Source organism: Meleagris gallopavo, chromosome 14 (genome assembly GCF_905368555.1).
Source record: "Meleagris gallopavo chromosome 14, MGAL_WU_HG_1.1, whole genome shotgun sequence".
Taxonomy (NCBI): domain Eukaryota; kingdom Metazoa; phylum Chordata; class Aves; order Galliformes; family Phasianidae; genus Meleagris; species Meleagris gallopavo.
Window position 1 is genome coordinate 406274 of NC_139417.1, and position 25663 is coordinate 431936.

The following is a 25663-nucleotide window of genomic DNA, read 5'->3' on the forward strand; positions in this document are numbered from 1 at the left end:
TTGAGATTTGGCAAAAACCATCACTGAACAAAAAGCAGCCCAAGAATTTCCACTCATCATTTTTCTGAGCTGGAAGATGCATCCCTTTCCTCCTCCTACAGCATCACCCGCAGCGTACCTGGCTCAGGGCATGCTGAAGTGCTGGCTCATTTCCACAAGCTGGTGTGCCTGAAAGAGAGAAGTCTGGGCTTCAGATAGGGCTGGAGAGGCAGGGAGAAAGCTGGGACAATGGAGAGAAGGGACTTGGCAGGTCTTCCTGGTCTGAAGTCACCTGCTCGATTCTAAGTAACATCAGTATATGGAAGCAGCCACCCCAGAAAAGCACAAACAGCTTTTGAGGCATTGAGAATCAGGAAAACACATCCGCACCAAGGCCGTGCTAGCAGGGAAGCAGGCTGCCTGGTCCCCCAGCAGGGCTGGCCAACACGTGGCTGGAGACAGTGGCACAGGGGAAAGCGCTCAGCTATGATGCTCTTTCCCATCACAGAGACAGATGTCCAGGTGCAAACAGGAAGGGATGGGAAATTCACAGATTTTGGACATCATACAGCACTCCAGAAGAGCTGGAGGATACCTGTCATGTATGCAGGATTTTGTCCAAGACCTGTCAGGTGCTGCTAATCTCGACTTTCCTGTGTTAATCCTATCTCCAAAAATGTTCGGGTGTTTATTCACATGGCCACACGACACTTTCCAAACCATTCCACTTGTAATACTTTAAGAAATCAACGCCTGGTTTGTCTTTGTCATCTGATGTGTCATGAGATGAAGGGGTGGCATTATTCAAACCTTAACACACCAAACCCTACAGCTCCCAAAGTCTCGGTTTCCCCCCAGCATCTGACTATTCCCATGGAGGGACATGGAGGAAGAGGGGTTTGTGCTGCCAGAGCTCATAATTATCCATCACTAGCTGCAAAACTAGAACTATTTTAGTCAAAATTAAAAGTTTCCATGTGAAAATACACAACTCATTACTATAAATGCCTTCTTAAGGTCCTGGATAGAACCTCTGTTCCAAACCCACCAAGAAACCCTGCATTTAATCATCAGAAACCCAAGGGAGGATCTGCCCATTATGTCCAGGTGCCAGATCCTCACAGTGCCTGAATTAAGTCAGGGTCTCCCACTTCAGTGCCTGGATCCTTACAGCTCCCACAGTCATTACATGCATGTGAGGGAGGTTTCAGAGGAGACTGAAGACAAGTTGTGTGAGCACTGGGAGCTGCACACCAGTACTTGCAGTGCTGCCGGTAGGTGTGACAGCTGCACTTCATTTCCAAAACACATGAGCACCACCAGAAGATAACTACTGCCCATTTCCCAATGGAATACTATATGAACACAGCTCCTGTGCAGCTCCCTTACCCCCAGGAGCTTTAGGTGGAACGAGCCCAGGAACCTGGAGAATGTGAACAGAGCTCTGCCGTAACTCTGTGACAAGCTTACAGAGGCAATTTCTAATAAAGGATTTTCAGCCTCTGCAGCAGAACAAAAAAATTCTCTTGCCTTGTGAGAAAGATGGAATTAAGTTTGGCTGCAGAAACAGGGCTGAAGTCTGGATGTTTGTTCCCATTACTAAAGGCATATTTTTCACGACCCCAATACAGAATACACCACAATGGAGAACTCCCTCTTCCTCCCATAAAAACCGTTAATGATGGGCTCAGTATTGTTAAAGAGAGATCCACGCTCATTCACATGTTACAAGACAGACTGAACATTATGAAGCATACAGGCTCATATCTGAACTAAGCACTTATTTATAGAAACTAAACCAAAAGTAAATGTTACAAACAGCAGAGCCACAAATCCCCATTGTTTTGCAAAGTGTGTGGTGCTTTGTTCCCTGGTAGATACGCCCACCCAGTTGTCTTAGATACCTTGCAGAAGGGATTGAAAGCAACAGGTATCCACCAGAAGCCAAGGAGAGAAACACAGCTAAATCCCAGGAGCCAGCAGTGCTCCCTTGCACTTTAGAGATGAACTTTGAGCTTGCACTCAGCAGAGATACTGTTATATCTAAAGGGCATAGACCTCTTGATTATAAATACAGCATCGTAGATTTGTGCAGCACTGCTCAGCCCAGATTTCACCTAGGCCATGCAAGATATCATCTCTTCTGAGTATGCAAACCTTCAAAAAAAACCCCCACAAAACCAAAACCAACCGACCTGCACACAGTCCATAGCTACATCCCTCTGCCCACCTTTGCCAACCCCCATGCTGTCAGCCTGTAAATATATACCATTGTCAGAGATTCCCTTGTGATCAGAACCTATTGCATTCAGCACACATTTCACACTGCACCCACAGCTCAGACATCCTGTCTCTAAGTAGGTACTGGCGGGATGCAGCCCTACTGGTACGTACATGACACAAAGCAGAGCCCATGGCCAGCCCTGCCTTGTCCCCCCATGTCGAGCTGACGCTGTGCAGCCCACACCACCTCTCCCACAACTCCCTAACATGGGCGCCTTTCACTGCTCATAGCACATGAGCTCTGCGAGTTCAAGATTTTTGCAGACCCATTAATATTCTTCCACATAGCTAAAGTGTCAAAAGCATGCCACAAAAATTACAAGGGAGCACGCAGCCTGTGTAGCTTATTTTTGCCCAGGATGACTTGCAGCATTTGTTGTAATCACTGCAGATGCCCAGCAGCACTGGTACCAAAGTGCAGGCAGTGCATAGCCTGGGGTTCTGATGTGGTTCAGGAAATGAGGTAACCTCTGCAAAACAAAGTGAGGAAAAGGAATGAAAGCTGAATTCTCCACTTTGCACATTCCTCTTGTCACCAAGAGATGGGACACAGGAATCCCCCTTCTCTCCCATGTCTGTCACAGACATCCTCTGGTACAAATCCTCTGTGGATGTCACTTTCCTTGTGCTTTATCACAGCACGGTGCTTTCAGCACAGATTGTTTGAGAAGCTCAAACACAGACAAGAGAGGCTGTAATAAATCACAATAACATTAGTTCTGTGCATACAGCATAACTCAGTAATTTCATTATTCTATTGTTTCTTTCCATTGCATTCTCTCTGAACCATTTATCACTCCATCAATAAAAATGTAATAAATAAAACAGGGCAGATAGACTAATGGTTCTTTTGCATCTCGTTCTAGCTATCCACAAACCTCTGTGATACTTAAAAGCTAAATGCCACTTGACTTATCATTTCAGATATTTTAACATTAATGAATTCTAGGATTAAGGCTGCTTGAGTAACCTGAATTGCTCTCTTTGCAGGTATGCATTAAGCGCAGTGCTATCCCATGATGCTCCTCCCCCCTCAGCTCCATCCAACCTGAACCCAAATGCAGTGTAGATGGGAGTGCAGAGCAATGGGATCTGCTTGCTTGCTGCAGCCTCTCCCACCTCCTCTCCACTTCACACAGGAATTGGAAGGTACAATGGAAGAGGCAGGAGCTTGTAAAGACAAAGAACGGTCTCATAGGTACCACAGCTGAATGCTACTCTCAAAACACCGATATTCTCCTCCTGTCCCTTTCTGACGTCCCATGCAAACTCCGGGAGCCAGCTGAGCCTAGCAGCAGTCTTGGTTTGCCCTGTCAAAACACAAACAAAAACTCAACATTAAGCTACCCCGACTCAAATTGTTCAAACAGAGGTCCTAGAAACCAGCGGGTACTTTCACTCCTAGACGCGTATCCTAGTCCTCTACTCCTCACACGCAAAAGAAGAACAACATAGACTTATCTTAAAGCCATCTTGAAAATAGCATGGACCCCAGGCATTGCACTGAAAGCACAAGTACACAAGTAAGAATGCACAGTACATAGCCAGGAGGAAATACAAAAATTGTTTTTAGAGTAGGTCTTGAATAAGCAGAAACAAAGAAGTTGTGGCCACATACTGAACAAGGACAACAAAAGCAGCTATTGAAACCAGGCATCCAGCAATCCAGTCATTCTGCCTGTGCACTGAAACAGGCTGACATGGGGCAGAAAACACCAAGGGCAAGAGGGCAAGAGTACATGTAGCATGGATGCTAACATTATACCTGGATGCCCTGTTTCCCAACCCTAAACTGGCACTCTTGGAAAGAGTCTGGGTATATATGAGACACTGACTGTCCAGAGGTTCAGGTTTGTTTGCTTTCCAACAACAAACCAATCCTGACAAGACCAAACCATCTGTGCATCCTCATACTGATAACCCCCCACGATTTACTTGCAGGGCTAAAGCCCACCTACCTACTGCACAGACCCCTCCCCCTTATACAAAGAGCAGCCAATGACAGTACACACACTACTAAAAAACACAGGTGAACAAGGTGTACAACATTTTATACCAATGGTTTTCCAGCTACTTGATGACTAGAGAGCAACCAGGAGACTGGGAGATTCTGGGATGCAGTCCTCCCTGAGGGGTGAGGGACATGGCTCACTGAGCATGGGTAGGTGGGCTGATGGATGGACTAGCTGATCTTAGTGGTTCGTTCCAATCTTAAAGATTCTGTGATTTTAAGTCAATATGCAAATGATGCAAATACAGTTGAAAACGTGATGGTTTGGTGACAATTGTATCTGTCCAGGAGAACCGCAGTTAAAGATGCAGTTCTCTGTGTTGGAGCTGGACTTGATTATCCTTATAGGTCCATTCCAATTTGGGCTATTCTATGATTCACTGTGACATGAAGCTTTCCTCCTGCCAGACCCCATCTCTGCCTCCAATCTCTTATCTTAACCTCACAGTCCTCTCCTACCAAATCTTATCACCCAAAGACCTTCTCACACCCCCCGAAGCTGGTACTGGGGCCCTCCATCAGCCAGCCCTACTCCTGCTGCCTCCAGTGAATTTCCTTTCTCATCCCCATTCTCTACCTGCAGCCCTTGCTTCTGTCCCTCTCCTGGGGCTCCTCTGCTCTGCACATATTTACTGATCTCATCTCTGACCCACCTGGAGTCAGCTGTTACTGTTAGAAAAAAACACATCTCCACAGACCATTAATGATGTAGAATTCAGCTGAACTTGGAATGATTAAGGGTGACACTGCCCCATCCTAGATCAAAGATCAATTTTAGAATGAAATTGAACTCTCAATACACTTCAAATCCAAACAAATCACTAGACATTTGATTTGTATTTTATGCAGATAAACTATTTTTTCTTTTAGTCTCACTGGAAACAGTTGAACAGTTTCTGCCAAAACTAATCTTGCCCAGGAAACACCAACCTTCAGGTCTGGCAGAGTACCAAAACGAGAGCAGGCCAAGCAGACCAAGGCCATGGCACCAGTGTGTGGGCTGGGACCCTGTGGGCAAGTACATGTGCTGTCAGCCCACCTCTGTCTCTTTCCAGAGACATGGCAGCAGCCCCTGCTAGGATGATCCAATGAGATCATCATTTTCAATTTTGAATTTCATTTTTTCCCTTTTTACACAGGACTTATGACATCAGTCACAGTCTTGATGCCTTCACTGCGATAAACACTTCTCTTAATAGATAGTTTGCGTGCGCAAGGACAATGATTGTTGGCTGTTTTTGCTCCATTATACAATTAACTCTGCTAGCGCCTGAGAAGCTGATGACATCAGAAGAGCAATCACCATTTTATCTGAGATGCCTCTTCCTGATGCTATCTTCAAGCCATATATATTTAGTTTCATCACTGCTTGCCCTTGTGAGCATCCATCATCCAGAATGAACTACTCTTGGAACAACTCATAGTGAATGTTTCCCTGTTCCCCTCCATCCACACCCTCTGTCGATGCTGAATTCCACAGGGTGCAGATGGTACTCACATCCACATATGAAGAGGCTACAACATGAGCATTATTTTGTAGTGAATCAGATGAGCCCTGATGCAATAGCTGAGGGTCTCCAAGTGCAGCTACGTGGAAGGTTCTGACACGCTACTGTGCTGCCATTAATTCATCCCCAAAAGAATAATCCTGTACTCAAGTATTAGCCTGCATTGTCTTCAATATTTTGTTTCTGCCTATTCCTCCCACCTTCCAGAGAGCTAAATGTTGTCACCTTCCTGCTGAGCTCAGGGCATAATACCCACTACTTTCCTCTGTTATTATGTTGTCCCTTTTGTTTCTACTTGAAAATCATTTACAAAGATAGAGGAATGGACATGACACAACCCCAGCATCTTTTTTTTTTTTTTTTTTAATCATTTGCTATAACTTCTGTTCAAATTCATGCTCACTTACTCTAGTGAGATTGGGTGTAGTCTTCCAAGATAGAAAAGCACCCTTCAAGATTTAAATGGTTAACAAAAAGAATCTCTAGGCCTGTTGACACCTGCTCAACTCAATGATTAAAACTAGGCAGAATCTGTCTTTCACCATTATAATCACACAATTTTATGGTACTACATAGCTTTCCAAAAACAAGATATAATTTTCTATCACTCAGATTTTGGTTGATAATAATTAAAATCAATAACTTCGATTCATTTTTCTGACTGCTCACCTCCTTCAAAAGAGTAAAACCACAAAGTCACTATGGTCCATGGTGGCACTGAGGGACATGGTTGGTGGACATAGTGGCAAGGGGTCAATGATTGGACTATGTGATCTCAGCAGTCTTTTTCAACCTTGATGGTTCTATGATCACTACGTTCTGCTGAGTCAAAGCCTCGTGAATCCAATTTTTTCTGCTTACACATACAGCAGATTTAAGAGAAATTATAAACTGGTTTAGATATGCAGAAAAATGTAAATGTTGGAATTGGAACACATACCTCAAGGGTGCGATGTAACACTGCAAAAACCTGGGCTGCTGCAGGGTCACCAGAAGTGCATAACAGTTGCACTGAAAGGTAGCAGCAGCACGCCATCTATTTCGGGACTTTTCCCTATATCCAGGATTTACACTGCACACACAAGCCTGACCACCTCCTGGAAACAGCAATGCTGACAGACTGCTATTTTCACAGCCAGTGGGAAAATAGATATAAGGTCAAAACTGAATTCCTAATTCAAGCCAAACTTGGTCAGATTTTCCAGGAAAATAGCAGAAAGGAATTTCTAAGTGACTTATCCAACAAGCTGGACTTTGTTGTACATGTGTGCTTACTATCCAGCCTCCAGTGGGCTACAGTTCCCAGTAATTAATGCTTATTTGCTCCCTTTTTTATTGTGAATATAAATGTTGGCCCTCTTATTTCAGAAAAGAGAAGACATGCAAATCTTACACCATAGCTTACATATAACTAGTTAAAAAAAAAAAAAAAAAAAAGACTTTAAAAATGGATTGGGAAACATATCAACTGTAGAGAGAGAAAAGAACAGAGCAGTAATACATTTCTACAGAGCACTAATACACTTCTACATGGCCTCAGAAAAAGTTCAATTGTAAGTATTTATTTTGAAAGCATTTTCACTTTTTTCTTCCTCAATATACATCTTACTAAATGAAAAAAACATACTGAGCCTCCCCAGATTTAGCAGTCTGGAAAAAGATTAACAATAAATTTAATCACAATTCACAAGTGGAGTTCCTATTTACTGACTGCTAAATGGATCTGAGAGAAGAAAAATGGAAAAACTGCAGAGATGTCTCACGGATTATTAAAAATTAGATGAAGGGAAAGTAATGAAATGAAAGTTTTGGGGTAGAAGGTAAAATTGACATTTACTGACATTTAGCAATTAAAATGTAATCCTTCCAGAAAATGAACAGCAGAAGGTGGAGGCAGCAGAGGAGGGAATCAACCCTTGCCCTGAATACGCAAGAGGAAAAAAAAAGTTAATAAGCATGGCATAAACTGAATGGAAAAACTAAACCATGAATATTTGCAGGTGAAGTTCTTCCAAGCACACAGCAGGATGACACAAGTCCCTCAGATACTGATTTTAGCCAGGATTTGGGCTAGACATATTCCCTACAAAACAAGCAGTCAGTTACAAACCATTGCTGACAACACATCATACTGAACTAGAAAAGAGAGCACTGCTCCCAGTTTTTCAGTAGCAACAATTAGCGACCAATCCATTGTAACACAATGCACAGAATTTGCAAAGAATTTTATTTATTTAGGAAAATACTTTATAAATTAACCATTTTTTAAAAGCAAAGAAAAAAAATCCCTGTGGGTTTTGTAGCATAGGCTACAACCACTCTGAGTAAACATATCACAAAATGCAAAACATCAGCACAGACTTCTATGTGATCATGCAGCAAAATGTACGTAGCACTATTAGAAAGGTCGTGCCTCCTTGGGACCGTTTCAGGTTAAGCAGTTGAAATGGTGGGAGCTCTACTCTGCTGAACTCTTACAGAACTGATGTACCAAGGAATTTTGAAATACTTCACGCTTCAGAGAAATAAGGAACCTTTGGGTAATAAGTACTAATCATTAAACAGAACCTTAATTCATGTTAATAATATATTAGCAGTGCTCATCTCAACCAAGGAAAATAAGCATTTAATGCCCCTGTGCAGATACAGAAGGGAGTAATGACATGCAGTTGTCTACTCGTAATCCCCTGCACAGCAGGGAACCAAGCTGAAATGGAACACATTACTGTTATTCATCTTTTAACATGAAGCAGTGCAGTATCACTCTGTGATGCAGACAGTGTGCCTTGCACATGCAAGAAGCCAGTGAGTGGCAGAGATGTTCATAGTGCCCCTACTGCAATCCAGGCTGTTCCTACTCCAACTTGCTGAAATGCAGGCCAGGAGACCAGTTAGAGATAACAGACATGGCCACCCTTGCCCACCATGTCAGAGCATCTTTAAGAAAGATGAAGCAATCCCACTTGGAACACACAAGACCTGCATTAGGAAATTGATGTCGTTCAGCACTCACTACAAAGTCAGAGCATGCTGAATGGGCTCAGATGTTCCAGTTTAGAAGAGCTCATAAACGCAGATAGAGAACACAAACTTCATGACCTTTGATGCTTAGGATAGATGGGAAAAACCAACATGAAAGAAAACATGTTCAGCAGCAGCACAGATATTTTTTCTAGCCTTTCCTTACAGGACTGTCGCACTGACTCTACTCACTCTCCAAACTCAAACCATTCTCCTTCTCTAAAACTGCTCCCCCATGAAACACGCTCCTTTGCTTGTAGGATGCAGGCAAAAACCTGCAACAGGAGCAGCCCTATACTTATTAGCTCATACTGCTGAAATCAAGACAGTCAGAGAGACACCAACAGCAAACTGGGAATATTTTGATCTAAACAAGAAAGAATGATTGCTGTGTTGGCCCAACACTTGTGAGAACTTTCTCCATGCTTCCCCTGAGACTTGGCTTTTGTGCAAAAATACAACACAGCAATCATTCACCCTCCTTTACACCTCCCCAACAATAATTCAGACAGCAGAGAGGTGGGAAAGACTCAGAATTAATTGCTCTTGTATAAAGTCTTTTATCAATAACATATCATTGTTTTCTCCTCCCCCTCCTGCAGCAAGGGGTTAGCTTCTGTAGCTCTTGAGTTCAGTGCCCCATTTTTCAGTGGTAAGAGGCATGCAGCCACAGCTCAAGTCAAGACATGTACACTCACCTGCCAAACACAGGCGTGCCTGCAATATGGGGTTCTGCAGTGTGACTGGAACCAGAAGTCACTCTCACCTCCCTCTGCCTTCTGGATGCCTTCAATCACTGTATCTCAGTATCAGTAAAAAACTCATTCTGGAGCTGGAAAACTGGAGGAAAATTCCACTGATACCAATCCACCAGAACTGAGACTGCTTCCACATAAACTGCCCTTTCCCCACTCACCACTCTCACATATTAGTCTGCTTCCCTCTCCTTTGGTGCTGGAAATCCTGAGAAGTCACTTTGTAGGCTTCCAAAAAAAGAAAGACAAGTGGAAACCCACATGGCCAATCCTGACAGCTCTGGTGAAACACCCAATTCCAGCAGACAGGGCACCAGAACCTGAACAAAATCCACAGATTCTGCCCTCTGTAAGAAAAGCTGCATCACAAATTCTACACAGAGCCAGATGTTTGCTACGAGAGCAACAGAAATGAACAGCAAGAATACAGCCAGCTCCCAAAGCGGGTTGCAGTTCTTTTCTAAATGCAGCTACAAAGCTTAGTCTTTAAAAGCCATTAATAGGAATCCAAAAATTGAATTAAAATCATATCAGTACTTGGATACACAATTTCATTTGTGTATTTGAGCCAGCTTAAAGCATTAACTTCCCCTTTCTTTGAAGTTTCAGCTTTTGGTTAAATGGAATGAACTGCTGTCAGCAGCTGTTTTTCACTGCAATTTCTATTAAAGCAGTAAATAAGCAGTAGAAAAGTCTGAAAAAAGTTCCAGCAGCATTAGACTGCTTGCATTTCTACAGGCCAAGCCTAAGAGAAGTGTTCTCCAGCCTCTTTTCCAAGAGGAAAAAGATTGGAATATGAATAGGCACTGTGAAAAACCTCTTGCACTTTACATTTACATCCTAGTTTAGACAAGAACAACTTGTCCAGGAAGACACACCTTACATGAAACTATTATGCAAGTGAAAGGCTCTGCTAAGGGCTAAGAGCAAGGCTCCACCTCCCTGTGCTTGGTCTGGAGGATTCTATACACCTACAGGAGCAACGCACGGCAAGCAGTGAAATGCCTTTTAGAGATTGAAGCTGCATAGAATCACAGCATGGTTGGGTTGGAAGGGACCTCCCAGTCCCCAGCCCCACCCCACCATGGTCTGGCTGCTCTCCAGCTCGGGCTGCCCCAGGGCCCATCCTTGGCCTGGGGCACCTCCAGGGATGGCACCCACAGCTCTGGGCAGCACTGCCAGCACTTCACTGCCCTTTGAGTGAAGAATTTCCACCTAACATCTCCCTTCCTTTAGTATAAACCACTTCCCCTTGTCTTATCAGACAGTGGAAAAAGGTCACTCTCAACAGTTTATAAGCTCCTTTCAAGTACTGAAAGGGTGCAGTGAGGTCTCCCTGGAGCTTTCTCTTCTCCATGCTGAAGACCCCCCAGCTCCCTCAGCTTGTCCATGCAGGAGAGGTGCTCCACAGCCCACTGAGCATCCTCACAACACAATTTTTCAGGTGCAGTAGGAGTGACCGCATCTAAGGGGTGGGTGCCTCAGAAAACCCCAAACCGGAGCAGGCCTTCTTTTGGCTTCCCATGGCCAGGCAAGGCAGAAGGGCAAGCAGAAGGGCAGGAAGCTCTCAGGCACAGAGTGGCCATTGGTTCCTCCCACTGCCCCATGCCAGTCTTTGGCTGGAAGTGGGGAGCAGAGCTGAGCACGAAGCCTCTGCTCAGTGCAGCCACAAAGGGGATGTTGTGCTGTGGCATGGCAGCAGCACAGCCCTCTGCCTGGAGCAGGGACAACCCTAGTGGCAGCAGCCCTGTTGCTGTGGCAACCAGACTGCTTGTCACAAAGCCACACATTGAGGAGAAGCCACACAGGGGGACGGAATCAGGCCCTGAGAGAAATTCATCCTTAACAACAAGATGCTTGATTTTTCACCAAGCACCCCAAGGAGGGATGGTATTTTTCACCATTGGAACCAGCAGCAAGGAGGACGCCAGCAGTGCCGAGCGCCAGGCCTCAGAACACTGTGCATGGGCTGGATGGAAGGATTCCATCCCCAAAACACACGGTTGGTTTGGTCTCAAGGCCTCAGGGAGTGCTGCACAGCACAGACTGAACTGCTCTCCTCTGAAAACAAAACCAAGCCCAATCCAGCCCTCAGCAGAGTAGAAACCAGCTGCAGTTACAAACCCCTGCACCCTACTGACTCACACCTTGGCAAACCCGGCCAAAATTTCACCACACAGAAAGCTCCATGCACGAACAGCATGAGTCACCCCCTGCCCTAACACTTGCAGTTTACCTATTTGAGAAAAGTTGTTCAAAAAACAACAACAATACAACCCCAAACCCCCAAAACAATGACAAACAAAAGGGTTTTTCAGAGCTCTCCCTTAGCATGGCTCACAGATCTGCCCTCAGCCCTGAGGCTGTCACACTTAGCATCAGCCTTGAGAGAAAACCAGCCTGGGAAAAGGCCCGTGGAGAAGAGCCAGAGCTGGAACAGCAAGATTTAAGGCCTGTGAACGGTGCGACTTGAATAAGATTGGCTCCTCAGCCCGAGTGTCTGAAATCACTCAGCAAAGATAGCACGCTCAGGATGGCTTGTTTCATTCCTTTTTTAAAGCAATTTGGCAGACCAATGCTTCTGGGAAGAAATTTAATTTTACACAATTTTATTATTTGCTTTTCCTCTTAAAACAGGTCAGGAAAGCTTCAGCTCAAAACGCCACACACTGCAAGGACTCGGGAGCAAGGAGGCCATGCATGATTTATATGCAGAGCAAAACTTCTCTCCCCTTTCACCCGCAAGGCATTAAAACACTGGAGCATTGCAGCTTAATCTCATTTAGGGAGCTTTGAATCATTTTAAATACTTAGGAAGTCTGTGCAAAATACCATAATCCACACAATTTCTTACACCCCGATCCAGACACCCCAGGCTGCCAGCTCTCACTGGCAGCAATGAGGAGTTCTCACGGTTTCCAAGTGAGTGACCAGGTTCTTCCTTCCACACTACCATTCCCTTCCCATGCATGACACCTTCTTACAGTACACGAGCCACAGAGCACATGGCTCAGACAACTCCGCTGCAGTGGAGCTACTGGAATGTTACCCACGATCTTAAAATCCAGTGTTGTAAAAAGATATTTAACGTGGAAAACTCCTTAATGAGGAAATGTGTGCATCATACAAGAAACAGGAACTTTTCCAGTGTACAGCAAATAGTACCTGCAAAGGCATTTGGGAATGCAACACGTTGTGTATGCTTGTGAAATTAAATAATCCTTTTTTTCCTTACTAAATCATCATGTACAGTGAAGAAGTGAGCAACAGCCTTCACATCCGAAAGATTCCTTGAACAAGTTTCTCAGTTTCACATTGGCTCTTGTTCCCAATGACAAGACGTCTTTCTTCCCCAGTCTAAAGGGAAGAGACAGTATCAAAGAGAGGGGGCATCGAACCCAGTGATGAGTGCTGCCTGATCACCACATGCATGCACTCCGCCTTTCAGCACTTTCTTCTCAGCAGAAATAAGGCACATACCTACAACAACTCAGATCTTTGGGGTGTAGGCAGGGAATGCACCTGGACCTGCCAGGGCTTCACTGCTACACAAGTCGGGGTACAACTTGTGCCAGCTTGCTAGTCAATGGGAAGACAGCACTGCCTGTGCAAAGCAGTGCCAATGTCATTTGTTTGATGGGATGATTTAATGGTTTTATAGCATTTACCCTTCAGCTCGAACTCTGCAGGCTTAATGAACTGCTACTGAACCTGGAAGGAATTTACTACACAAGGTTTTAATTGTTTCAGACAGAACACACGCGCACACACACACACACACACACACACACACATATATATATTAAAAAAAAAAAAGTATTTGCTGTTTTTCAAATAAGGAAGAAGAGCAGTCAAGAATGGAAGATTGTCATAGTAAATTGATGACGTCTACCTTTTCTAAAATCTCTAGTCAACTGGCACTCTGGAAGGTGCCAGTCTGACCCAAAAGCGCACAAAGACTCAGGCCTGACAGGCTCAAGCCTTGGATGACTCACTGGTTTAAAAACAATTCTTGCAGCAGCAATGACCCACTTTTTAATCGACTGAATGTTATTTTAGGTATTTTATGCATATTTACGTAATGCCTACCAAGATTGGCACCAAAGGATAAGACTCGAGGCCCAGTCTCATGCTATCCATATTTTAGGTACTCCTCCATACACTGGGGACTGCCGTTCAACAGGAACTTTTCTGAACTCATATTCTACACCATATCTGTCTTTGATCTACCAACACATAGCTCCTGGAGTTTATTACTCATACTCAGCTGTGTTACTGACACTGAATTTACTGTAGCATGAGATAAACCAGTAAAAATAGGCTGCAGGAAACATGGTAGGTAAGAGGGAACTACAGAAAAACATCACTTAGCATGCTAATTTCCTCCTGAAATGCACCATCGCTCCTGCAAAGCAAGAGCTCCTGCACCCCACACAAAGCCTAACCAACAATTACACTTGGCTCTCCTGAATTCCCATCACAGCTGTAGCTTAGTACAGCATTCCTTGTTCTAAGAACATTGAAATGGTTCATTCCTGATCTGGCATAATTTTCTCCTCTAAAAATGCAATCCATAGCATCCAAGATGCTTGTTAACATTTCCTAATCTAAAAATCAATCAGCCTAAAAGAACTTCCACTTTCCCCATGTGCATTGCCTTCTCAATCACCGCATTCTCTTCCTTGATCATCTTATTTGAGGCAATGAGTGGGGAGTTTTAGAAGTACCATTTATTACAGTAACTTGCAAAACAAATACTTCGACTGTGAAGTCTCCTGTTAGTGAGCAACCCTGAGCTGACTTCAGGGGATACAAGCTGACAACAGACAATCCAGCAATTAACTTATGTGATACAGTGCTATTTAACTTAATCAGAAACAGGAAAATTAAGTGAGAGGCAGAAACACAGCCCAAGAGTAAATGGAATTAAGGTGATGCAGAACAGCTATAATCCTCCATAGCAATTCCACTCTGGAAAGCAGACCCACATCCCTCTGTGTAGTCCTATGCCTGATAACGATCTCGTGCAAAATTTCTGTTACCAATTCTTGCCTGAGTACAACATTATGCTAATACTCATGTGGATTGTAGTAGAGACTCCTACTCTATTATCATCATTTATATCATTCACTAAAAGTTCCTTGAAGCTTAAAGACAAAGAGCCTGTTCATTTTTGTGTTTGCTTTTTGTTTTGTTTAACGAGCGGGCTTCACCTATTTGCCTTCAAATAGCCAATCACATATGCTGTAGTTGGTGCTCACCAGCACAGACATTTTCCACGAGGCAGGTCACTGCTTCACTCACTGCTATTTGTCCTCGAGGATAAGACCCATGAGCCAGCAGGTCTGCTTCTACACGCTGAGCCTTAGCCTGAAAGCCTCAGACGACTGCAAGGCACTCACATTGTATGGTGTGTACGCTGTATTAGGGAAGAAGCCCTTCTGCAACTGTTACTCTGTTACTCATGAGAGTTCTCCTAGCAAAAAAGACTGAAGTACTCCTAAAACAACCTACTTTGTTTTCCTGAAGCTCCAAAGATCTTTGCTTTGCTGCTGTGTCCAGACAGTCCTTCCTTTTCTTCCTCTGGAAGGCAGCAAAATCTTTTTACTGAAGCTGAATAGCATGCCAACAACATATAACATTTCACATCCTGAACCATCCACCAGACTCTGGAAAGGGCAGATGCAGAATGTGCCAATGCTTCAACAGCAGAACAGTCTCTAGCTCTCCCTTCTTGATCCCAACTCTGTCAGAGCCGTCTCTACCGCCTTTCTTTAAAATAAGGTAGGTCAAATGTATTGAAATATTACTTTGACACCGCCTGGTGTGACTGTACAAATAAAGATAAAGAAGTGAGGGAATAGAACCAGGAAAGAATGAAGTGCTGGATGTTCTTCATGGGAAGGCAAGTGACAGGAGCTGCAGTGATGCTGGCAGGCAGCCCACCACTGGGATCTGCCCCCTCTCCCAGAGGGAGGAACAGCATAGAACACTCAGGTTGGGGACAGCAGGAAAGCAGCAGAGGTTACACTGTATAACCCCACAAGATAAAGTGAACAGAAAGGAGAAGGCAGGCAAAGGAAAGCTAGAAATAAAGGTGACTACATTTCACTTGGCTGCCACTTCTGAATCGGCAATGGAAAGAGACTTGATGTTTTCTATTTGCAAGGAAGAGATAAAAATACAGCTGCCCTCTGGAAGGCCATTCCTGGTCCTGCAGACCCACTTTGTTTATGCTCCTGTCCTTCTGAAGCACAGCATGCTCTGTTTGGAAACAGCACTGCTCAGCCAAAATGTCCCTGTGCCTGTGACAGTAACCAGCTTAGGTTTTCTGCAGCAGGACAGCAACGCGTGTGGCATTTCAGTCTAACCGAACAAAGCTGACAACACATTTTAAAAGTGCGTGGCAAATCTCAATGCTGAGCAGAGGAAGCTAAGCCATGGAATATTGCAGGATCTCAGAGAGGCTGTCCTGAATTTTCCTGCATTAAAGTGATTACCGACATTCTAACTAGCTCCGATTATGGGAACAGATGAAAGCTGACAACAGGGACCTCCCATTACAGCGTGTAGAGCTGGACTGACACATGGCCCTGGGAAGGAACATTTTTGCCTGTTTGAGCTCTTTCCTCTCAAGTATCTCAGTTAAAATTCCTTCCATTGAGTAATTTCTATCCAGATCCCGGCTGCGCTGGCTTTGTTCCCACGTAAAAGAAAACCTGCAGGCAGAAAGCAGTGCCATCTGCCAAGTCAGAAGCTTCTTTAATGGACAAGCGTGGTGTGAAGGGGAACAGACTATCATACTCCATCTCCAGCAGCAGGAACGATGCGTTTCTCTCCCCAGGAGCAGGTTCCAGCGAGCTCCCCCTCACCTGAATTATTTCTCCACAAATACAGATACCAATGGATACTACACAAACAGCCTCCAGGGAGTGTATTAAAAAAAAAAAATCACCCAGTATGTTTTTTTCCTCCTGCTCAACTTGCAGCCCAGTCTGTCCATTCTCTCCACCTGTGAGATCAGACTGCAGCAACCTTCACTTCCCATTCCTACAGCTGGATGTCAGTGCACCCATTAGCACAAGCAGTGGCAAGGCCAGAGCACCATGGCTCTGCCATCCCTACACACAACCACACAAGTTGCCTCTGAAAAACCATTCTTCCAGGTTTTCTTTCTAATTTAGTAAGTGTTCTGACCAGATCACGTGTTGTGAAGTCCCGCCTGGTACAGGGGAATGCTATGAGCCTAGTCGAGGTTTCACAAGAAGCAATGGGCAAACTTCTCTGAAAGCCTTCATCCGGGACCTCAAAAAAGATTTTACATCCTTTCCAATTAACCAAGTGCTTTCCAATTAACCAAGGAAGGTTTTATCCTTCCTTGTTGGGTAATCTTCTCATTAGACCATCTTTGGAGAGAATAGCGGGTTCTCTCTGGACTGCTGGCAATATTACTTAATGGCATATTTAACTTTTTTTCCTGCACTTAAGTTCACAACAATGAGAAATACATGTATGCGGTGAAGTATTATCTGCCATTTAAACTCCCTAGAGAACTCCCAAAGATCTTAATATTTCTGCCCATTTTGGAAGGAAAGCACACACACTGCACAGTTGGGAGCACGACGCGCATGTAACCATTTCAGCAGTATTGAACATCACTGACAAAGCCCCTGCTTGGAGGTTCGTGCTCTGGCTTTCCATATCTTTTAAAAGTTATGAAAACAAAATAACAACAACAGCCAATCTGTGCTAAATGGAAGCCAGGATCAGAGGACCTAGTACAGATTCCTCCTCTCCGCCCAGCACTGCAGCTTTGCTCCTCCTCTCCCTCTCCCCAGCTCTGAGTACCAAATTAAAGCACTGTACAGAATGGGAACATATTTCCTCTCTGATTCCAGAGCTGTGGAACACCCCTATTTCCACTGGATTGTGCTCTCAAATGGCAATTTGTCTTAAAATACTTCCATATAAACCTTTGGATGGTGTATACCAAATAGAAAATCCACTGAACTCTTCTAAAAGAGTAAAACAGCTTCTGTATTAACAGAAGGTATGCTATCCCTCATCACAGCACCCCGAGCATGAAAATCACATTGAAAGCACCTCAATTTAACTCACTTGGCGCAGAATATTTAGGTGGAAGGATCCAAATGAGGAACTGCACCTCAGAGTCACAAGCCTCGGGCAGGTGCAAAGCCCCAGCACTGCCCACTCTGTTTGCCAGAACTTCTATTTTCCTCCATGATAAATGCCTGTGAGTCAGGTATGTGCAGAGAACACAGAAACAGCGATAAAAAAAAAAAAAATGAGAGCACTGGAAACATGGCCATTAATCAGCACGTTATGACAAGTTTTTCTAGTTCATCTATTCAATTTTTTTTTTTTTTTTTTTAATAGACAAAGCTACCAGGTATTTCCAATCACTGCCACCAGACCGCAAGGACTGTGCTGCACAGCAGCTCTCAAGTGACTGAGGTAAGGTCATGCACAGCCCTTGGCTTCCAGCTGTCGTCCTGCTGCCACCAGATGCAGATCAAGGCTTAAGAAATAGAGATGCACCCCAAAAACACCTTCACTAATCGGGTAAACCCCAGCAAGAACTTAGCAACACTCCCACATCATTTTCACAACATTTGCTTCAGCTGTTTTCAGTCCTGCTGTACAGCACCAACCTGGTTTGCATTTGCGCCAGTTACTTTTTGTTGGGTTTTTAACCACATGGTCTAAAATCATCAAGGAAACCTCGAGGTTACAAGCTAAAAGGCAAGTGAGTTTAATGTTCCTGAGTTAACGGTCTGTGTACTTAACTCGTGTTTATCACTACAAATACTCATTTCCAGTTCACAGCTACTTGCCAGTGCTGGCATTACCTGTGCTCGCCCAGGCGGTGCCCTTCAGGAAACAGATTGCAAAGATAAAGAGGAGAATAACAGAGGAAAGTGGAAGCACCCTTCCAACACCACGAGGGATCCTTCCAAAGTCATGCACCTATGACAGCGAGCAGAGCCCTGCAAAAGGTCTTCAGAGAGAAGACAGCCTAAAGACCAATGAGCAGCTAAATCATTCCCAGCTCGGGCCTATTGAATTGCAGAGACGCAAAGCAGCTTCCTTCCCCAGTGTTGCATAACGCATCCATTCAGAATTCAGCACGCTCCCTCACAGCACACACCCAGATGTCCTCTTCCCTGCTTTGTCTCTTAGATACAAACACGAGGCTTTTGCCACTGGTGACGTTCTCCTCAACACTCACGTGAAATATTCTGGGAAAGACTCACAGGCGGGCTGCTATCCCACAAGCAGTGTGAGCATCTCCAGGCTGGGATCCCTCACCACGCAGCTCTCCTTGTGAAACGTCAACGGCAAAACAGGAGCGTAACAGGGCGTTAAGTGAACCGCAGCCTCCAAAGCCCCAAGGTAAAAGGGATAGCCCACATACCTTCAGAGCACACTTCTGCCCCGTCTCCTTGTGGAAGCACTCCAGTACTTTGCCGTTGATTCCTAACCCCAGCACCCGCTTGGACAGCTTGTAGTCATCCGTGACGGCGTGTTTCTTTATCTCTAGCTTGACGTGGGCCGCTCCCCCGGGCACGGGCTTCACGCCACTCCTGCTCTCCACGTGGCTCTCGGGCTGGGATTCCCGCTCTCCTCCATCGCTTTCCATAGCAGGCGACAGCCCGTGGCCACCGCGACGCCCACCGGCTGCTCCGTCCCGCGGCGCGCTCAGCCCGCTCACACAGCGCTCGCCATCGAGTCCTGGACACAAACGGGAGTCAGCGCCCACCGCCGTGAGCGAACCGCCCGCCGCCCCTCGCGGGCCGCCCGACTCCACCAGCGGCGGAGAGGCGCTCGTGGAGCGCTCAGCCCCCGCCCCACAGCTCTCAGCCCACGCCCAGAACTTTCTGCCCCGCCGCAGCACGCGCCCGTGCCACAGCTCGGACCAAAGTCCTCGGCGGAGCCCCGCGCTTACAATGTTTGTTTCGCGCCGATAACCCCCGGCGGCCTCCCCGCATCCAGCGCCGCGCCGGCAGCCCCCACCTGCGGCCCTCGGCGGAGCGAGGTTGGGGGAAGGGAGACGCGAGGGGCGCCGCGCCCCGGATCGGCGCTCGTCCCGCCTCGCGAGGTGACGCGGCCCGGGGCTTCGGGCCCCGCCGGAGGACGTTACCTGCCCGTGGCGGCGCAGCCCTGGCCGACGCTTCCCGGCGCGGAGTCCCGGAGGGCGGGCGCTGCCTGGGTCCGCCCCGGGCAGGTGCGCACCGCCTCCCGCGCCGAGGGGAGGCCCCGGCCCGAAGGGAGCACCGCGGGCGGGCGGCGGCTCGACCCTGGGGGGATCAGGAGTCGGGCTGGGGGCTGTGCTTTGTGGAGGTGACCTGAGGCACTCGCGGGCGACGGCGGTGCCCGGGGATGCCCCAGAGCGCTCCGCGGCTCGCGGGGGGCAGCGGCAGCTGATGGAACACGAAGAAGGTGGGAAAAACAAAACAAAACAAAAACGAGGGGGAAGGGGGACGGAAATAAGAGAAAGAAGCCGCGGGGAGGCGCGGCTGCCGTGACGGCCGCGGGTGGTGCCGCAGCGCGCCCGTGCGGCGGTGCCCAGAGGAGCGACCGCGACAACGCACGGCGCGGGGCTCGTCGCGCTCCGAGGGCACCGACGGGGCCGGGGCCGGGCCCGGGCCCGGCCCGCAGCGCCGCGTCCTCCGTGCACGGATGAGCCGTACAGGGCTGGCCGATAATGGCCCCTGCTAACTCCACCCACCTGAAACTCTGACAAAGCCTTTCCTGCCCCGGGGTCTCGCTGTAAGAGCAAACAAATTCCCTTCTTTCTTGTGGTCTTTTTATAGGTGGGATAGGTTGTCTGGGCACAAGATGTACTGCTGTGCCAGGGAGAAGCATAGCATCCTAGAATCATTATGATTGGCAAAGACCTCTAAGATCACTAAGTCCCACCATCCACCCCACCTCCCCCTGTCCCTCAGTGCCACATCCCCATGCTTCTGGAACACCACCACGGACACCGACTCCCCCAGCTCCCCAGACAACTGTGCTAGAGCTCAACCACTCTTCTGCAGAAACTCTTCCTCGTATCCAGCAGGGACCTCCCCAGCACAACTTGAGGCTGTTCCCTCTCGTCCCATCACTGTTACCTGGGAGAAGAGGCCAACCCCCACCACACTACAACCTCCATCCAGGGAGATGTTTGAGGTCTCTCCTGAGCCTCCTCTGAACAAAAGGATCCCAGTTCCCCCTGCTGTGCCTCCCAGGACTGGCAGTGCCAGGGACAGCTTCCAGTCAGAAGGAAAATGTTATTTATTTATGGATGTTTGCTTTTTGAACTTAAAAACAACCACAGTATTGTTACACGCTAAGAGCCTGCTGTGGCACTAAATTTTATCATCCTCACAAAAATCTCTAAAACTGCACATTAAATATTAATCCTGTTTTTACCAAAAGCACCCAACAGCAATGACTGACTGTTACAATCAGAAAGATTAATGCAATGGAAGGACAATACAGAAGTATTTGCTGGACAACCAACATGGCCAGGCACGCACGGTCCAGACGGTTCTTGCAGTGCGTTGAAGACAACTTTCTGATGCAGGTGGTGGAGGAACCGACGCGGGGAGGGATGTTACTGGACCTTATTCTCACCAACAGGGATGGACTTGTTAAGGAAGTAAAGGTTGGGGGCAGTTTGGGTTGTAGTGATCATGAGATGGTGGAGTTCAAGATCCTGAGTGGAAGAAGCAAAGCAATAAGTAGGATTGCTACCCTGGACTTTAGGAGAGCCAACTTCGATCTCTTCCGGGACCTACTTGGAGCTATCCCGTGGGCTCGGGTGTTAGAAGGTAAGGGGGCCTCTGAGAGCTGGTCAGCATTTAAACAGCTCTTCTTCCAAGCTCAGGATCGGTGCGTCCCTGTGAGCAAGAAATCGGGAAAAGGTGGCAGGAGACCTTTGTGGATGAGCAAGGAGTTCATGCGCAAGCTCAAAGGAAAGAAGAAGGTCCATGAAATGTGGAAAAAGGGCCTGACCACTTGGGAAGAATATAGGAATGTAGTCAGGGCCTGCAGGGATGCAACGAGGAAGGCTAAAGCCCGTCTGGAATTGAATCTAGCTAAAGTGATAAAGGATAATAAAAAAGGCTTCTTCAAGTATGTTAACAGCAAAAGGAAAACTAGAGAGAATGTGGGCCCCTTACTAAGTGAGGGGGGGGTCCTCGTAATGGGGGATGCTGAGAAGGCAGAGATACTGAATGCCTTCTTTACTTCCGTCTGCAGTGAAAAGGCTCTCCCGGAGGAATCCCACACCCTGGAGGTTAGGGAGAGGGTCTGGGGAATGGGAGACTTCCTTTTAGTCAGGAAAGAGGACGTGCGTGAGTGCCTAGGCAGTACTAAGGTCCACAAGTCCATGGGACCTGATGGGGTGCATCCACGTGTGCTGAGGGAGCTGGCAGAGGTCATTGCCGAACCGCTCTCCATCATTTTTGAGAGGTCTTGGACAACAGGGGAGGTCCCTGAAGACTGGAGGATAGCCAATGTCACTCTGGTCTTCAAAAAGGGCAAGAAGGAAGATCCGGGTAATTATAGGCCTGTCAGCCTCACCTCTGTCCCTGGAAAGGTGATGGAACAGCTTGTGCTGGATACCATCTCCAGACAACTGGGAGAAAAGGAGGTTATCAGGAGTAGTCAGCATGGGTTCACCAAGGGGAGGTCGTGCTCGACCAACTTGGTGGCCTTCTATGATGCTGTCACATGCTGGGTGGATGGGGGAAGAGCGGTAGATGTAATCTACCTTGATTTTAGAAAGGCATTTGATACTGTCTCCCACGACATCCTTATAACAAAGCTGAGGAAGTGTGGGATAGATGAGTGGACAGTGAGGTGGGTTGAGAACTGGCTGACTGGCAGAGCGCAGAGGGTCGTCGTTGGTGGTGCAGAGTCTGGCTGGAGACCTGTAACCAGTGGTGTCCCCCAGGGGTCTGTGCTAGGTCCGGTCTTGTTCAACATCTTCATCAATGACCTTGATGAGGGGATAGTGGCCACCCTCAGCAAGTTTGCTGATGATACGAAGTTGGGAGGATTGGCTGACACGCCTGAAGGCTGTGCTGCCATTCAGCGAGACCTGGACAGGCTGGAGAGCTGGGCAGTAAGAAACCGGATGAGGTTCAACAAAAGCAAGTGTAGGGTCTTACACCTAGGGAGGAATAATTGCATGCACCAATACAGGCTGGGGGATGAGCTGCTGGAGAGGAGCTCTGCAGAGAGGGACCTGGGCGTCCTGGTGGACGACAGGTTGGCCATGAGCCAGCAGTGTGCCCTCGTGGCCAAAAAGGCCAATGGCATTCAGGGGTGCATTAAGAAGAGCGTGTCCAGCAGGTCGAGGGAGGTGATCCTCCCCCTCTACTCTGCCCTTGTGAGGCCTCATCTGGAGTACTGTGTCCAGTTCTGGACTCCCCAGTACAAAAAAGACAGGGATCTCTTGGAAAGAGTCCAGCGGAGGGCCACAAAGATGGTGAAGGGCCTGGAGCATCTCCCCTATGAAGAAAGGCTGAGTGAACTGGGTCTGTTTAGCCTTGAGAAAAGAAGACTGAGAGGGGACCTGATCCAGGTTTATAAATATCTGAGGTGTGGTGGCCATAGCGGTGAGGCCAGTCTCTTTTCAGTGGTACGTGGAGACAGGACGAGGGGAAACGGACATAAGCTGCAGCATAGGAAGTTTCGCACGAATGTGCGTAAGAACTTCTTCACGGTGAGGTGACGGAGCACTGGAACAGGCTGCCCAGGAGGTTGTGGAGTCTCCTTCTCTGGAGATATTCAAGTCTCGCCTGGACGCCTGCCTGTGCGACCTGGTGTAGGGAACCTGCTTTAGCAGGGGGGTTGGTCTCGATGATCTTTGGAGGTCCCTTCCAACCCCTACAATTCTGTGATTCTGTGATTCTGTGAAGTGTAAAAACAAAGGGACTAATGTGGATGAAATAGGATTTCAAAGGAGAAGTAAAGATGCTCATCTACCTCCGAAGACCCAGGCTCACAGAAAAGACCTCCAAGGAGGAATCTCCAACCACAGATCCCTCCCCAGGGGGCTATTAGGCCTTCAATGTGATCTAAGACAGGTGCAAGCAGGCTCCACCCCTTCCTATTATACCACTGAATTGCCTTCACACACACACGGGCACACACACACACAAAAAAAAACCAAAAAACAAACCAACCCACCCTTGTTTTGAGAGGGAATTCAGTAGCTCAGCTTGTCTGCCTTGCCCCACAGTGGGAGCAGAGTTTATCAGGGAAAATCTCAAATCAGGGATTGGTTTGGACTTTCCCTGATCTTGAGGCCCCAATCTTGCATTGAGTAGTGAGACAGCAGCCACCTCAGTGTTCCAGCTAGCACACAGCTGGAGTTGCTGCTCCTGGTATCACAGCTACTCACTCTGCACAGAGAGAGCTTTATGGCTCAAATACCCTTACTTTGGGTGATTAAGGTTAATTTTGGCCCTCTCATCGAGTATTTTATGCTGCCTTTTTCCTACACTGCAGCAATTCAGTGTCAGCAATACCACGTGTCAAAGCCAGTTCAGACTGTGAAATATCTCATTTCTCAACAAAAATGAAGTGATATGAAACATCTCAGTTTGCTGTCAGGTGGAGAGCTGGGAAATCTGGGGTCACCAAATCCTTGGGGACGGCGTGCTTTGGGAAAACGATACGTACCCGAATGCTGCAGTCATCTGAGTTTATCTCAGACAAAAGAGATTTGGGCCAGAGTCGGTCCTCACATAGCAATGTCTCAAGGAAATCAGTATCAACTGCAATAAGGAAAATGCCACCAGCAACTGAAAATGCAGTGACACGTTTTTCTGAAACACTGCCTCCCCTGGGTGCATTATATAGATGTCCCCGGGCAGAGGCTGCTCTGGGCTATCAGTCTGGAAGTGAGGCCACAGCATCCTTTCTGCATTTCTGAGGAAGTTCTTCAGAAAGCACTGTGTCTGTGCCATGGCAGGAAGGGAAGCTCTGCAGAAAGCTCTGGTGATGCACAGCAGGAAATGGAAGCTGCTGTATGACCGCTAGGTTGGGCTGTGGTGTGTGCTGCACTCTGAATCACGGCCCGTGCACCTGTCCTTCACTTCTGCTTTGTAGGTATTTGCCACAGACTCAGCAAAGCAAAACAAAACAAACAGAAAAAAATAAAAAGGAGGAAAAAGAGAGGAAGTCATAATATGGTTTCTATAAGTTACAAATTCCAGCCCCAAACCCACTGCTGTATCAAGGCCACCCGTATCCTACATCACACTGTGCCCTGATGCCTGGGGGTCCTCAGCACTCCGTCCTCACGGCACTGCAGGGAGATGCAATGGATCTGAGAGCTGTACTCAATGCCAGCAGCTGTGTTACAGGCACTCACTGGGGGTGTTTCAGGCCAAAGGGCATCTCAGAGGGACACATGGGCACCATGTGGGCAGGTTGGATGGAGCCCTGGGCACCCTGCTCTAGTATTAGATATGGAGGCTCATGGTCCTGCCTGCAGCGAGGAATTGGAACTAGATGATCCTTGGGGTCCCTTCCAACCCAGGTCATTCTATGATTCTATGATTCTTATTTCAGCAGAGAGAAGAAAAGCAAAGCGTTTTCGTTTTTGTTTTTGCTTTTCCTTAGAAGTACCACGAATCAAAAGTATCATAAATCCTCCCAACTCTTGCCAGGAGATGGTGCTTCATTTTCTGTTGCAGCGGAGCACAATGAATTAATCTCTCACCGAAAGAGATCCCAGCGCAGGGGCAGAGCGGCAGCCGTCAGCCGCGGGGAGCCGCAGCCCAGCGGGTGGTGCTGCGATGCCGCAGAGCGCCGGGGACGGCCGCGCAAAGCCGCCGCCCAACGCGGGGACATAGCGCTGCCCCGCAGCTCTGCCCCTCCGCCAGCAGCGCCGCCCGCGCCCGAAGGCCGTCGCCAGGTGGAGCCCGATTCCGCCGATGGGACGCACGGGCGCAGAAGGCTCGGAGCGCGGCGCGGTGCTGCGGCTCGGCGCGAGGTTGTAGAAGAGGCCGTAGAAGAGGCCGCGTTAGGTACGAGGGGACCCTCCCTCTCCCCGCAGCCCGTGCCGGCACCGCACGCGG

The 25663-nt window shown here is 47.4% G+C and overlaps 1 protein-coding gene across 3 annotated transcripts in view; it reads right to left on the bottom strand.

The window, feature by feature from the left end:
* Positions 1-25663, bottom strand: part of MAPKAPK3 (MAPK activated protein kinase 3) — a 113644-nt gene that overhangs the window by 22579 nt on the left and 65402 nt on the right. For 2 of the 3 annotated variants that reach the window (XR_014886276.1, XM_085235571.1), the window contains exon 1: positions 18994-19218. Coding sequence is in view for 2 of the 3 variants with exons in the window: in XM_085235571.1 (XP_085091697.1) it covers positions 18994-19218 (225 nt within the window). In the remaining variant the exon portion in view is untranslated. Of the gene's footprint in view, positions 1-18993; positions 19311-25663 lie in introns of those variants that run through there. The other variant, XM_085235570.1, reaches the window with a different exon arrangement.